The sequence below is a fragment of the Belonocnema kinseyi genome, chromosome 1 (genome assembly GCF_010883055.1).
Source record: "Belonocnema kinseyi isolate 2016_QV_RU_SX_M_011 chromosome 1, B_treatae_v1, whole genome shotgun sequence".
In the NCBI taxonomy this organism is placed as follows: domain Eukaryota; kingdom Metazoa; phylum Arthropoda; class Insecta; order Hymenoptera; family Cynipidae; genus Belonocnema; species Belonocnema kinseyi.
Window position 1 is genome coordinate 121779191 of NC_046657.1, and position 13940 is coordinate 121793130.

Consider the following 13940-nt stretch of genomic DNA (forward strand, 5'->3'; position numbering starts at 1 on the left):
GAATGTTACACAAATATAACACCTTCTCTGATGAAAACGTAAAAACAGATTTTTCTACGTCTTCTGTTTAAAAATTGTGTATTTCGACACAGTATTCAAAAGAATAGAAAAAAACGAACTTGGTTACTTCCTTCTGTTTGCAAGAAAGATAGCTTTAGCTGGTTTGGAATAATTTAAAATACGTGCAAAAGAAATAAAAAAATGGAAAATAAATATTGATACTTTACAAAAGTTTCAAGTTCTGAGTTTATTGTGTTGCCTACGCTGACTGTTGAGAGAACAGACAATTTCGTAGGTTGAGGTTCACGATAGTGCAGATCGCAATGGAAAAACAATAAAATAAAAGTGTATGTGCCTAAAAGGATATATTTATTATTATGATTCGAGAGTAATGTTAATTACTATGTATTAATATTTCTTTATTCTTTCGTACAATGCCTTCTTTCCGCTTTCTGTTTCCCCTAGCTTGGGTAATTAGAAGAAAATCGCAGGTCTTTCTTAGATAGATAGTTTTGTAGGTCTCTGTTATTCTCTTCTTTCTATCAATAAGATATTCCTCTTTACACATGCAATATCATAAAGGTACCGATCGTTGCTCTAGTATGTCCACTGTGAGGTAAGGCTGCACATTTTTCTCGTTTTGGAGGCCTGTCGCAGTTGGACCCCACTACATATTTTTAACATTTACCTAAACCCATTCCATTGCATGTCAAATGCACTCGATTACACGGCAGAGTAGAAACTTTGCACCAGAAAACTCTTCACGCATTATCGCACAAACAATAACAAGTATTGTACCACTATAATAACGTTGCTATCAGGGACACAAGGTGTGTGGGGGTAGGAGGGGGGGGGGGTCTCGTGCAGTTTTGTAAAAAGTAAAAGAATTATGATACTTTTTGCCCTGGATTTGTCAATTTCAAATTCCCATATTTTAAAGACACTAAATCACAAATAAACGATTCGATTTGATTTTCAAGCCCGCTTTAATGTACAAAGAGAAAATTCAATTTTGCTAAATTATAAGTACTGCGATAGCGAGAGCGCGAAAGGAGTTGTAGAGGTTCCTTGGCTCACAAGAGCTTATCATGAGCGTGAGGTTGGTAGCAGGGGGGGGGGGCGGTACGCTTTAAGTATATCAAGTATTAATTCAATATTTGTTAATGATCTTTGGCTAGTCTAAAAAGACTTTAAATACGCTTCATTGCTCCTCTTATCAGTACTCGACACGCAACTAAATTTGTTGGCGGTGCGATAGAGCGCATTTGTAGCCCTTCGGAAGGAGACATGGAAGATTAGAAAAATATTAGTTAGGACTTGATATAACTTAAGCGTGTCACCATACCCCCTCCCGCGCAGCTTCTTTCGAGCTCTCGCTTTCAATACTTGTAATAAATCGCAACTGATTTTTTATATGGTTTGATAAAGCACATTTCAAATCGTTAGAAATAAGTCAAAGGCCAATTTAAAATATTAACTAAGACTCGTGATATATAAAGCGTGCCGCCCCCAGACATTCTTTCGCGCACTCCTTGACAGTACTTATAATTGAGAGTAATTGCATTTTTTATCTTGTACAAAAAAACGCATTTGAAATCGAATAAAATTGTTTATTTGCAATTTAATATCTTTAAATACTAGACTATAAATTATCACTGGTTATCTCTTGCCACAGCTACTAAAAAGTTAATATCTTAGTTTTTATTTAATTTTTAATTTCGGAATAACAAAATGAAGTGTATTTGGAGTAGAAGACGTTTGGAAGGTTAACTTTGATTTATTAATGCATAATGGGAGTTTCCACACTGACCTCACACCGCTCCACCCTATAATTTTTATCCTTGTCAATTAATTGGTGAAATTTTTTATTTTTTGTGATGCGATAGATAGTTCTTTGAAACTAAAAAATGTAGTAAAACATTTTTTGAAAATGTTGATTCTTTATGAAAATTACATCTCCCACGTAGCATCCTTTGAGATTACGTATTTATAAAAGATATTGTGCAAAGGGGGAGGGGCCAGCATGTCAGCAACCCCTCCCCAAACTTAGCATTTGCAATAACTTCTACTGCTTTTTGATGAAAAATTGATATTGTATAATGCAATGGAGCCAATTTCGGATACAATCAGAAGGTCTATATCAATCTAAAAAATATTTGAACCTTTGTTTTGCTATATTGTAAAAATAACAAAAAGTAAGTGTTTGCGTGCCGTGAAACCTTCTATGGTGCTTGAAAAGCACACTTCTCGATCTGGACCTTACTGGTCAAAGTCCACTACAGTCTGCAATTCTTAACCCTTTGGATATTTATTGTCCAGAAATAATTAGCAATAAATATTTTTATATTAAATTGTGTCTAATTTTTCAAACTTAATTCTATATATTCTTTATTATTTAAACAAATAAAAGGCCCAAAAAATCTGTTTCAAAGATATTATTTTTTGTCAATGAGGAAAAAGCTGAAATAAATTCGTCATACATCGCAATGAATGCAGATGCACTTTGCTAACATAAATAGCTAGTTCAAAATTCAATGTGAATGTTATAAACATATTGTAGAAACAAATATATTGTTATGGTTTTAAAGTCCAGAAAAAACATTCTAAACTGTAAACACTAAGATATTGTGTAGGAATGATTTACGTTCATTAACGAATGGCCATCAATTAACAGTAACGAAGGTTATGAACAGATTAATAAAAATAGTTAATTTCTTTATTTTCTTCACAACTGTTGTGTCAATTCATCAAAAGAAGGCACGATTTGTCTTACTATGATTGAAAATAATTCAAAATTATAAAATTCGAGCAGTTTGATATTCGATGTAAAATTTGACATCCTCACAACCGTAATGTAAGGTGCTGTATGAAAATTCTCTGAAGATCTGTTTTTTTCATACTTGGTAGTCTAGCGCGGTGCGGATCCGCAATTTCGAATTCATAACTTTTGACGTCAAATTCTAAATCAGTGAATCTAGATTTCCCTTAAATCAAGTTTTAGAGAAATCTGTAAAACTTTAATAATTTTGAATGCTATATTCAATAAGCCATTTTTAATTTTCAGCTTTTGACGTGAAATTCAAAATAAGTGACCCTTAACGCTTCTTTATAGCAGCCTTTTTTTAAATCAGCAAAAATTTAAATTTTTGTCACTTTCAGTTGATTTTGGCCCACTTTTCACAAGTCACCCTTACAGGTTCATTTCATGTGCTAGCATTTATGCCTCAAATTATTTAAAAACTTTCAAATGTGAACCCGTAAGGTAACGTTCAGTTGGATCGACTTCAACTGTAAGCGATAATTAAATGTAAACGACAATCCTGAAAATGTTTTGTGATAATAATTCAAATCCTTTTTCTTAGATGGAACACGAATAACGACAGGGTACATAATAGAAGAGGAACCACTTATTTGTGATTGGACAGAAACGGAATTAGAAGAGTTTCAATTGAGTGATCATTTGAAACATAGTACAAAATTAAATGAAAACCAAGCGCTCGGAGAAGAGAACAAGGTTTTGAAGTCCAACTCCTTTGTTTCCGTACTCTTGACTAGTCGAATGGAGCATGTACACTATTCCACTGTGAAGTATGACCCAGTCATCCGCTCTTGCATTCTCTCTATGCCCGGAGAGGTCGACGTCAGAATATCTCAAAAAGGCACGCTTGATGTTACAGTAGCGTCTAAAGTTCAGCTTAATGTAATTAATTCATTTTGAAAGTGACGGCACTCGACTTGGACAATTTAATGACATTTAATATTCTAATATTAATATTATACCTATTTTGCACTTCTTCAGGGACTTCCGTATTGTCAACTTTTATAATTCTACTGTTTCGTTCAGTATCCATAATCCAGACATTGACTCCATTCCACTGACAATAAGAATTGTATATCTTATTTAATTTGCACACTATTTGCAGCATATACTCATCTCTATTGAACTATATGGCAGAAATCAGGGAGAGGGAGAGGGAGAGGGAGAGGGAGAGGGAGAGGTCCACGTCTAGTGTTACAACATCGATGCGGAAACGTTAGACATATCGCTGTTTTCCTTGCGATGATCGGTTTTTTTGCGTCCATGTTTTACTTTTGATCTATTGGTTTGAATATCGATGTTTTCTTTCCGATGGTTAACAAACATTTAAATTTGCCAACCAAAACGTCGTCTTACACAATGGTGGAACAAAATGAGGTATCACAAGACGAAGCTTTTGTCTCAGCTAATAGGAAAAATGTTAGCCCGGACTCACAAGTATACATATAAGTATCAGGCTAACCAAATATGATGATTTCAAAAATATATCATAGTGCCCACATCTGAAGTTAGTGGTTGATTCTAAACCTATCTATTCAGATTATTACATCTTCTAAATAGGAAAATAAATTATAAAGAAAACACATCTTTAAAAATTGCTAATACACCAAACTCTCGATTTCAGTCAAGTATCAGGGGTGTCTGTAAAGAGCCTTGGTCACAAATCGGGGGATACCAACGTAAGCATTTAGGGCCGTCTGAACCCTTTCCAGTTGGAATATATAATATGACGCAATATAATATCAGGGTAGACGCTATTTTTTTAATGTTTTTTCCCAGTTTTCTCCCGGTTCTAATGGGAGAAATTCGTGATTCCTACCGGTTGAAAAAATATATATATATATATATACTGCTGTTTCGAAGTTCAGTTAACAACTATTTGCAAGCTGAACACAACATATTTACACGTAAAGTATTTTAATAGTATAACATTTTATATTATTTCAATTTAATATTTATATTTAGGTATATAACTTATGATCATTAGGGAGAGCCCTATAAATATAAAATCACAGATTGTTATAAATTTAACTAACTTATAAGATTAAAGATTCAGGTATAACTTTTTAAATTTTGTTGTAATTTTTCAAGTTTTTTTAAATCAAAGTTTGTCATTAGGCAGTCTATATAGGCAGTCTATAGGCTACAGAACCTCTAGAACAGTCTAAAATGCTGACTAGTACGCTCATACACGAAACGTTATGTGGGAGGTCAACCAACCCCAAGTAACTACTGATTCCGTGGTTGGTTATTCGGACATACGGCGCTACGCAACGCGCGACTTATGAAATGCGAGAAAGCTCCCGGTGTAATATTTCTCTCCCGGCATCATTCCGCTTTTCTCCCGGTGCACGTTTCTCCCGGCTTTCTCCCGGTTCTCCCGGTTCTCCCGGTTCCTGCCGGTTCGGTGACCCCCCTGAATATGTTCTAGGAAGGCCAAGAGCAAGGGTTGAGTGACCGTATTTAAAAATTCATTTAAGATCAAATTGAAATCTACTTTCGTATGAAAAATTTTGTGCAAGCGAAATCAGGGCATGAAAAAATTCACAAATCAAAATAGCGTTCCCAATACTGCCTCTTTTCCGGCTAATTAGAGATAATTACATAACAAAAACAAAGAGGGGTATTAAGGGGGGAAAGTCAATCTAAACCAGCCCTCACGAAAGAATTCTTTTTTATTTGAATATTGTTACTAAGGATGTTTTTAAAACATAAGCATAAAAGTCTTGATTGAATTTTAGTAAAATGTGATAATAAATGTCTTACATTTTTACATTACTCTCTTTGCACAATATCAACTGCACCACTTTCTGATTTTCAGATCCGAGAGAATGATCTGACTCTTTCCACTGAAGCTTGTTCAAACTGCAATACTAGGACAACCACGTTTTACGAGCTGCGGTATCTGGATTCAGGAAACGGCGTTGATTTATCCAAGGGATCGGTTTTAACGACCACGGACATGTTTGGAAATATATTCAGAGTTAAGTACGATGGCACGTCGAGCTACGAGAGTAAAAAAAAGCTGTTCTGTGGATGCGACAGAGGCAGTGGTGGAAAAAGCTGCTTGGATGAATATTCTAGCAGGGAAAGCGAGAAAAAGGAGGTAGAGGTACACCGGCAGAAAAAAGGAACAAAATCTTTTCACTCAGAAGTGCTAAGTGGAGGTCGATGCAGATTCTTCGCTATGAATCGAGATTTAACTGCAAATGAATATCTACATCGATCAGAAAAATTGCAGCATGAGAAAAAGATTATCGCCGATGATAAGTCCAGCCTCATATTTTATCAGGTGCCAGGTCAACCAGATCTTTTGTACCAAATGTCGCTATCTCCATTGAAACCTCTTCAAAAATTTGGATTGTGGTTTGAAGATGTAAGAAGCATTATGAATAAAGGTTCATTTAAATATACAATTATGCATATCGGGAAAGGACCGGACATTTTTTGAGGTCAGGGGCAAAAATGAGAATCTCTCGCTACTCCTGCACCAAACAAGATTATCTGAACATTAATCCGGCATGATTCATACTGTCTATTTTGGGACTACTTGTTATGTTCGTGTTGCTCTAACTGCTAAAATTGGTGGCTAAAAAATTCATAAGATTACCATGGAAAAATGGTTGATTGCGGAAAAATGGGAGTGCCCTAAAAAATCCCTGAAAAACTGAAATTTACCATTTTACGCAAAATTAATATATATCATCTCTGTTTTTATCTTTCTTGAATTTTATTCTAAAATAAATGTTCTAAATTTATCTTTTTCTTTATAAACTCCGGTAATTTTACATTTTTAATTCCAATTCTTTTGTTTAAACAATTTTGTTATTCAATTATTTAAATAATTTATATTTTTGTTGATTGATAATGGAATTTCTTTTTTCAGTAAGATTTCATTCTATAAAAATTAGCTTAATCTTTGTTATTCTGAAGATATTTCTTTAGATTTCTAAGAATGCTAAGAATTTTTCTAATATTTAAATATTTAACGGTAAGCGAGACACTTATTATTTCATAATTTGTTTCAACAATTGAATGATTGATTCAACGAAAAATTTTTCTATTAACAATAACAAATTATTGCAATAATTACAGCGAAATGAAAATTTCAAACATTGATTTCAGAAAACAATTATTTAGACAAAACAAAAATTTATTCAGAAAAAACACACATTTTTCAATAGAATATGGTAGTAATATCTACCATGACTTATATATTTAATAATATGAAAGAAAATTGAGCAAATATAAAAAATAGAGTTTTTAGGCTCTTTTTGGAAGAAAGTTGTAATTAATAATTGTATAAACAATGTATAAATGCGTAAAACAAATATCACTCTTTCTATCAATGACAAATTTTCCGATTGAATGTAAAAAGTACTCTTCAATGATTTAGTAGAAAAATACATTTATTTTTATAACACGCGCATTAAAGTTCGGCATTTGTTGTCTCTTGAGAGGGTTGAAAGGTACGTTTTCAACTCTAGACGAAAAAGTTTAAACAAGCAATTTCGAATCTCTCAAGAAGCACGAAAGTCTAATTTTCATTGCGCTTGTTATGAAAAATATCGTAGCTAGCTATATGGTAATCTATTACTTGCACTCTCACATAATCCTTACAATTACTTAAAAATGTTAACCCTTCTAATCTAAGCGACTTACGCTTCCTTTTTTTCACTTCGTTTCTACCCTTTTAATTTCCTACATTCTTCCCATACATACCCCCATGTTTCCTCCTTCCATTCCCATATTCTGCACTTTTTATCCTTTTCCCAATACATCCCCACCCTTACCTCGTTTCCCAATCTAAATCGTGCTATTCTGATCCATCTTCTCTCTGCCCATACCTTTTCCCAATACTTTAGTACTCCTTCCCTTTCTATCATCATTTATCAGTTATTATATTTTGATTCCTCAATCATTCTCCATCTTGCCATTAATTTTCTTTCCCTGTCCTTTCCCTACAATTTTTTAAAGCTTACTCCATTCCCTTCACCTATATCTCTCGCACTCAAAAACTTCCCACTTTCTTCTTTTCATCTTGTGAGTTCAACCGCTCTATTTCTTCTTTTATTCTACATCAACCAAATATCTTTTTGCCAAATCCGCTCACTTGGTCTGCCTTAACTTAGTCTTAAAATGGCATGCCCTCTTATCTGTTATAGTACTTAATTTCTCTCTTCCCGCTTCTTCTCGAAACATATATCCAGGTGTTCTCCAGTCTACCTCTAATCTTCGAATTATATATCTCCCTTGTAAACTTGCAATATATTTTTTCTCCTTCCATCCCCATTCTCCACTCCATAACCTAATAACGGTCATAGCAGCGTATCGAATAACGACATTCTCCTCCTCCAACATTTCTTGAACCTCTTCTTCTTTATTTTCCTTACCTGTTGCATTATCCCTGCTGCATTTCTATCCTTTCTCTTATATGAGCTCTATTACCTCCTTTTGTTTGCAAGGTATATCCCAAATATTGAAACTCCTTTACTGTTTCTAACTTTACTCTCTTCCATCTTCCAGTGCATTCTTTCTTTCTTCCTCCGCCTTTACTAAATTTCGTTATTTTTTCTTTTTCACATTTGAATTCAACTTTTTTTCATATAATTAATTATTCATTCCTGTCACTAAGCCCTTAATCCCTTCTTCATCCTCTGTCATCAATACTATATCGTCTGCGGATGGCAGTGTACATAATCCTTTCCCCTCCCATCCGAACTCCTCGCAATCCCTTTCTCTTAATTGCTTCTGCTAAGTCTGAGATTATTATGTTAAATAAAAGTGGGCTCAGAGGACATCCTTGCATTTTTCCTCTTACTTACCAGACACTATCTCCTACTTGCTCTCCTACCTTTGCCTAATTTCGTACACAATAACAAACTCTAGGCCAGATTAGCCACAATAACTAGACCTTCCAGATTAGACGGTCTAAGCAAAACTAGATGTAGCACAAACTCGACGCGAAACGATGACGCAGTTTTTCTATCATATTTAGAATTTCTTAGATATGCTAAAATTTCAATTTGGAATTGCAAAATTTTAAGCACTTTTATTTAATATTAAGAGTTTCGTGGTCCAAGCGTTCATTTGACAGTTTCAAAGTTGTGTACAATGTGAGGCTTTAAAAGAATTAAGTTTTTGATAATAGAAATTTTAATTTCTCTGATCAGAAAAAATAAAAAAATAAACATGAAATGACCATTATCATAATCTAAGAGTATATTTTTTAGGGGCTAAATATGGACATGAAAAATCGAAACAGAGAGGATATATTTCGAAGTACTTATTCGAATCCTTATGACTGGTTGTTTCCCTTTGGCAAGAATGGTGATGGTACCCGAGAGACCCATTTTAACAAACCATTAAAGAGACTTGATGGAACTCAAGTTTCCGAAGTTTTAGAAGCAAGGATCCTTCGACAAATTAAAAGCGGAAATATAAACCATCTTATTGATACCAAGCATGCGATTGGTTCTTACTGTCAAAAGGTAAATTAATTTTTAATTACATACGTTTCATTTAGACAATTCCTTTTCAAATGAAACCTAAGGAAGTCTTCTAGTATTTGTTTTTCATCTTACATGGTGGGGTATCGACAGAACTCACTAACTAAATAGTCCAGGCACCTGGTACTTTTACACCGTATTAAGTGGGTAATACGCGTTTTGTTCTATCGCTAAAACGAGTGTGTAAGGGGTCCTGATTTATATTCCAAGTTTTATTGAAATGGCACGCTTGCGTATTGGAAATATTTTTCAAAAAAGTTCAAAGAATCGTGTTTGCGTAAACCGACCCGCCCCAATCAATTTTAAAACAAAATGTTCAACGCCAAAATTAAACTAAACAAAATTATAAAAAATTCGAGGCCAGAAAAACCTCCTATCTTCAACAGGGGCCGAGGTATGGTCCTTCACTGAACCCGGATTTTTTTTAAAAAAGGAGCAAAAAAATCCCATTCTGAAGTTTTTATCTGTACTTTAGAATCTGCTCAATTTAGAAAAACTGTTCAAACGTTTATTTAAATTTGACGCAATTTCGAGTAATTATATGAAAATTCAATGGCCCAGCCTTGATAGGTCTTAAGTTATGGTCCCACAAAGAGTCGTAAACTTTTGACCTATTTTCCAGGAAAAATGACTCGTGTAGTTTTTTCAAAATACTTCGCTTCTCGGTGAATATATGTAAGTGACGCAAGAGAAAAATTTGTACTTAATGCAAGAAATTGTGCGTAAATTAATAAATAATCTTCTAGTCCTCATAGATCAAGAGTTATAACTCTTCAAAAAACATAATTTTTTTGCTATTTTGAGCAATTTGCAGCTAAACAAGTTTTCTCGAAACTGCTCATTTTGTACATTCTAAAGAAAAAAGTTAAGAAGACCAATTATAGAGGACTCGCCTCTGCAAAAAAAGCTTTCTATGTTAGGCTCTGCATGTACGCTTAACTCTGTCAATTGTGTGCACATTTAATGCATTCAATTTGCGAAAATCACTTACAGAATATCTGTTGTCGAAATTAAATGAAATAAGATTACAAATCAATGTAATGTGAAAAGTGGGTCACGTTATTAGATTCCTGATTTACCGACACTTGTTTTAATTTCTAACTTGTTTTTATAGGAAGCGCCAGATCACTTCCAACTATAGACGGAGAAACTCTTGTTCGTAAAATTTGGCATTATAATATTGATATTTACAAATGTTCGATGGCAATCTAGGATATAGCCGGAAAAATAGTATGATTGCCGCAGCTATATGAAGAAATACTTTTTCCATTTCATTTATAAATATAATACAAACCTAATAATTGCCATTTAAAGTTAGAAAGATTAATCTTTTTCATAGCAGATTGAAGTTGAAAAAATGATATTCACGAATGAAATGATAAAACCGCAGTTGCAATAACTAGCAGTTAAAATAACATAAGTTGCAAAACAGGTAACAAGAATTACCATTTTCAATGGGAAGGTGCAATGTCAGGAAAAACATTTGAATGTGGTGCTCCGCGATTTAGTACTGAATGACGTCATTACACGCGCCGAGGTTCATAAGGATGATAAAATTCCAAAACCTTATAATTTGTTTTATCACAGGAAAATATCTCCATTCTGCTGCTCCGGCGACCCGTGTTCAATTCCGGCCAGCGCTGATTTCTAACAAGATTTTTTCTCTTTCAGCTTAGAACAAAATATAAATATCTAATTGTATATGCTTAATTTACAAAATGTATATTGCGTGCAACCTATATATATATATATATATATAATTTAAAATTTGTCATAAAGACAACCGCAGGATTTAGCTGGGAGCGGAGGTGCTAACCTGGAAAATTGCACCCGCTTCCAGCGAAATCGCGATAAAATTTCAGCCACAACCACGTCTCACGACCGTGAGACTCAATTTCCCTAGGAGCGTTTAGAGGAGCGATATTAAGGTTAATGTCGTAGGAGTAACAGAGATGGTAATAAAGCACTCTTAGTGCCGCATTGTGCCTTTGAATGTAGGTCGTTCCCGCGTGAGTTGGACAACTAGATAGTGTATGTGAGCTAAATGCTCGGGGTGTGCATGGCACGCCCTGCAGCTATCATGGGGAATGTCTTAGCTCAAAATGTGGCGACGGTATGTTAAGGTGGAAATGACACCGTCTTGGCATGCAAAAATGAAACCCTCCGTACCAGACTTCAATCCGGGCGATTTAAGGAAAGCAAACGTTAGCTCACAAGACATTGACTGATCCTTCACATTTCTGTGGAAGATACCGTGCATCCTCTTATCGAGGAGCTATTCACGAAAGTTTTTCTCTTGTGCTTTCTTAATTCGGGCTTTCAGGAGTGAGCACTCGAGATAGATAAGATTTGATGCATTTTGCTCACCCCTAATACTGAAGTCAAGTCCGAGTGCTTCAGCAGCCTACTCCGCTGCTTTGTACAGAAACGCTCCTTTGCCCACTTCTTCGTAATTCCTGACTATTTTAAGAAGAGGGTCTCTTCCATTTGCAACTCTATATGCTGTACCCAGAATAATCCTGTTGTGAAGACATTCAAGACTCAATATTCCGCGACCCCATTGAAGACGTGAGATGTACAGTCGCGGGACGGAAGACTTAAAATGCATGCTTTTGTCCATGTGCATAACCTTCCTTGTCCCGATACCAAGAGATCTGAGCTCGTTCTTCGTCCATGGAACTACTCCAAATAAATAGAGTCGTACCGGGACGGCAAGCATGTTCGTTGCAGATACTTTGTTCCTCGCCAAAAGTTCGGAAGACCAAATCTGTCGGATGAGACGTTTGTATCTGCTTCGGAGAGTATCCTTTATAAATGTCACATCCTGAATGCGGCTCTGTGGCACGCCCAGGTATGCATAAGTCTCTCCAAAGCAAAGGTGTCGTATGGCGCTTCTATCAACGAGCTCAGGATCTTCAGGAATTCCATTAAGTTTTCCTCTCTTCAAATAAACCTTGGCGCATTTGTCTAACCCAAATTCTATTCCAATTTCCTTAGTATATCGTTCGACAATCCCCAGAGATAGATGCAGTTGCTCTCTGTTTTTAGCATAGATCTTAAGATCGTCCATGTAAAATACATGAGTGACCTTGTACTTTCGATCTGCAGGTTTGCCGCACAAGTACCCGTCGGAATGGCGAAGTGCTAGAGATAGTGGCAATAATGTAAGGCAAAAGAGGAATGGGCTCATGGTATCGCCCTGAAAGACACCTCTCTGGAAGGTGACCTTATTAGTTGTCACATGATTTTTTCCAGATGAGATAGTAAATCTGGTTTTCCAAAGCGGCATCAATCTCTCTATGCACCCAACTATTTGCGGACCAACCTTTAAGATTTCCAAAAGACAGATGATAAGTCTATGGTATGTCGAATCGAAAGCTTTCCGATAATCAATCCAGGCCATCGATAGGTCACGCTATGAGAATGCTGCATCAGTAAGAATCAGCAGCTCAGACTATTTTGGTAAAGCTGAATACTTTTTAAATTTTTATTTTTTACATTCTCATCATTTATGATTGAGAAAGTATTAGAATTGTCGGAAACTTGTCATCACACTTTTTCGAACGGATCTCCACGTTTCGAGACCCCCAGAATCCGAAAATCAGGTTTTCACGATGGCGTCTGTCTGTCTGTCCATGCGTCCGTCCGGCCGTCCACCCGTAATCACGATAACTCTCGAAAAAATGAACGAATCAAATTCATATTTGGCACACTTTTTTTAGGTCCTAAAAGAAAGAACAATTTCGTGAACCAGCCATTTTTGAGAAAAATTCGATAAGTGAGCGCATTTTGAAAATTTTTGAGACCACTTTTTTCTCAAATTTGAAAATTCTATGTACGGATGCTTAAAGTATTTAAAAAACGAACAATTTATCCTAATGACTTTTTTCGATACAAAGAAAATTCTCAGAGTTATAGCGTTTTCAAAATTTTTTTAATCAACCGAAAATCAACATTTGAAGCGGAAAAACGCACGATATGAAAAAAAGTCAAAAGGAGAAAAACATGTATTTTTAAAAGCTTTAAAAGATTATCATAAAAAATTTTTGGATTTTCTTTAAAAATCGAAAATTCAAATTTTGATTGCACAAAAAATAATGGAAATTAAAAAATTCCATTTTGTGGACAAACTATGTATGATACGTGAAATATGAATTAACGAAAATAGTTATCCCAAAAAAGATCTACAGTTTCGTTAAGAATCACCTCTTGATAGGACGCCTACTTTTTCTTTTATTCGTGAAAAATAACGTTAAAAAAGTTAAATAAAAAGAAAATATCTGGAAAAACGACGAAAGTTACGAGAAAGTAATCCAACAAACCCTGTTTACAAATGTCTGTCGAAAATCGAGCGCGCAGCGCGAGTATCACGATGAGAATGTGTACCTTAAATCCTACAGAGCTTGGAGAAACTTATCTTTGACTATACTTAATTAAGTAGACAATTCAGAATATGAAGACGCATATAAATACTGCCATCTAAAAGAGATCTTTTTGATCAAGTTTTTTTAAAGCATTCCAAATGCAAAGAATAAATATCCGAGCTCGAAGCGCGAGGTGTAATTATGTTCGACCGCGAGGTAACCTATTATCGAGCGCGAAGCGCGATATTT

General features: G+C 35.1%; 1 protein-coding gene across 1 annotated transcript in view; it reads left to right on the forward strand.

Moving 5' to 3' along the window:
* Nucleotides 1-13940, forward strand: part of LOC117179874 — a 106793-nt gene that overhangs the window by 89043 nt on the left and 3810 nt on the right. Inside the window, exons 6-8 of the mRNA XM_033372049.1 lie at nucleotides 3363-3700; nucleotides 5640-6194; nucleotides 9052-9309. Of these exons, the coding sequence (XP_033227940.1) occupies nucleotides 3363-3700; nucleotides 5640-6194; nucleotides 9052-9309 (1151 nt within the window). The remainder of the gene's footprint in view (nucleotides 1-3362; nucleotides 3701-5639; nucleotides 6195-9051; nucleotides 9310-13940) is intronic.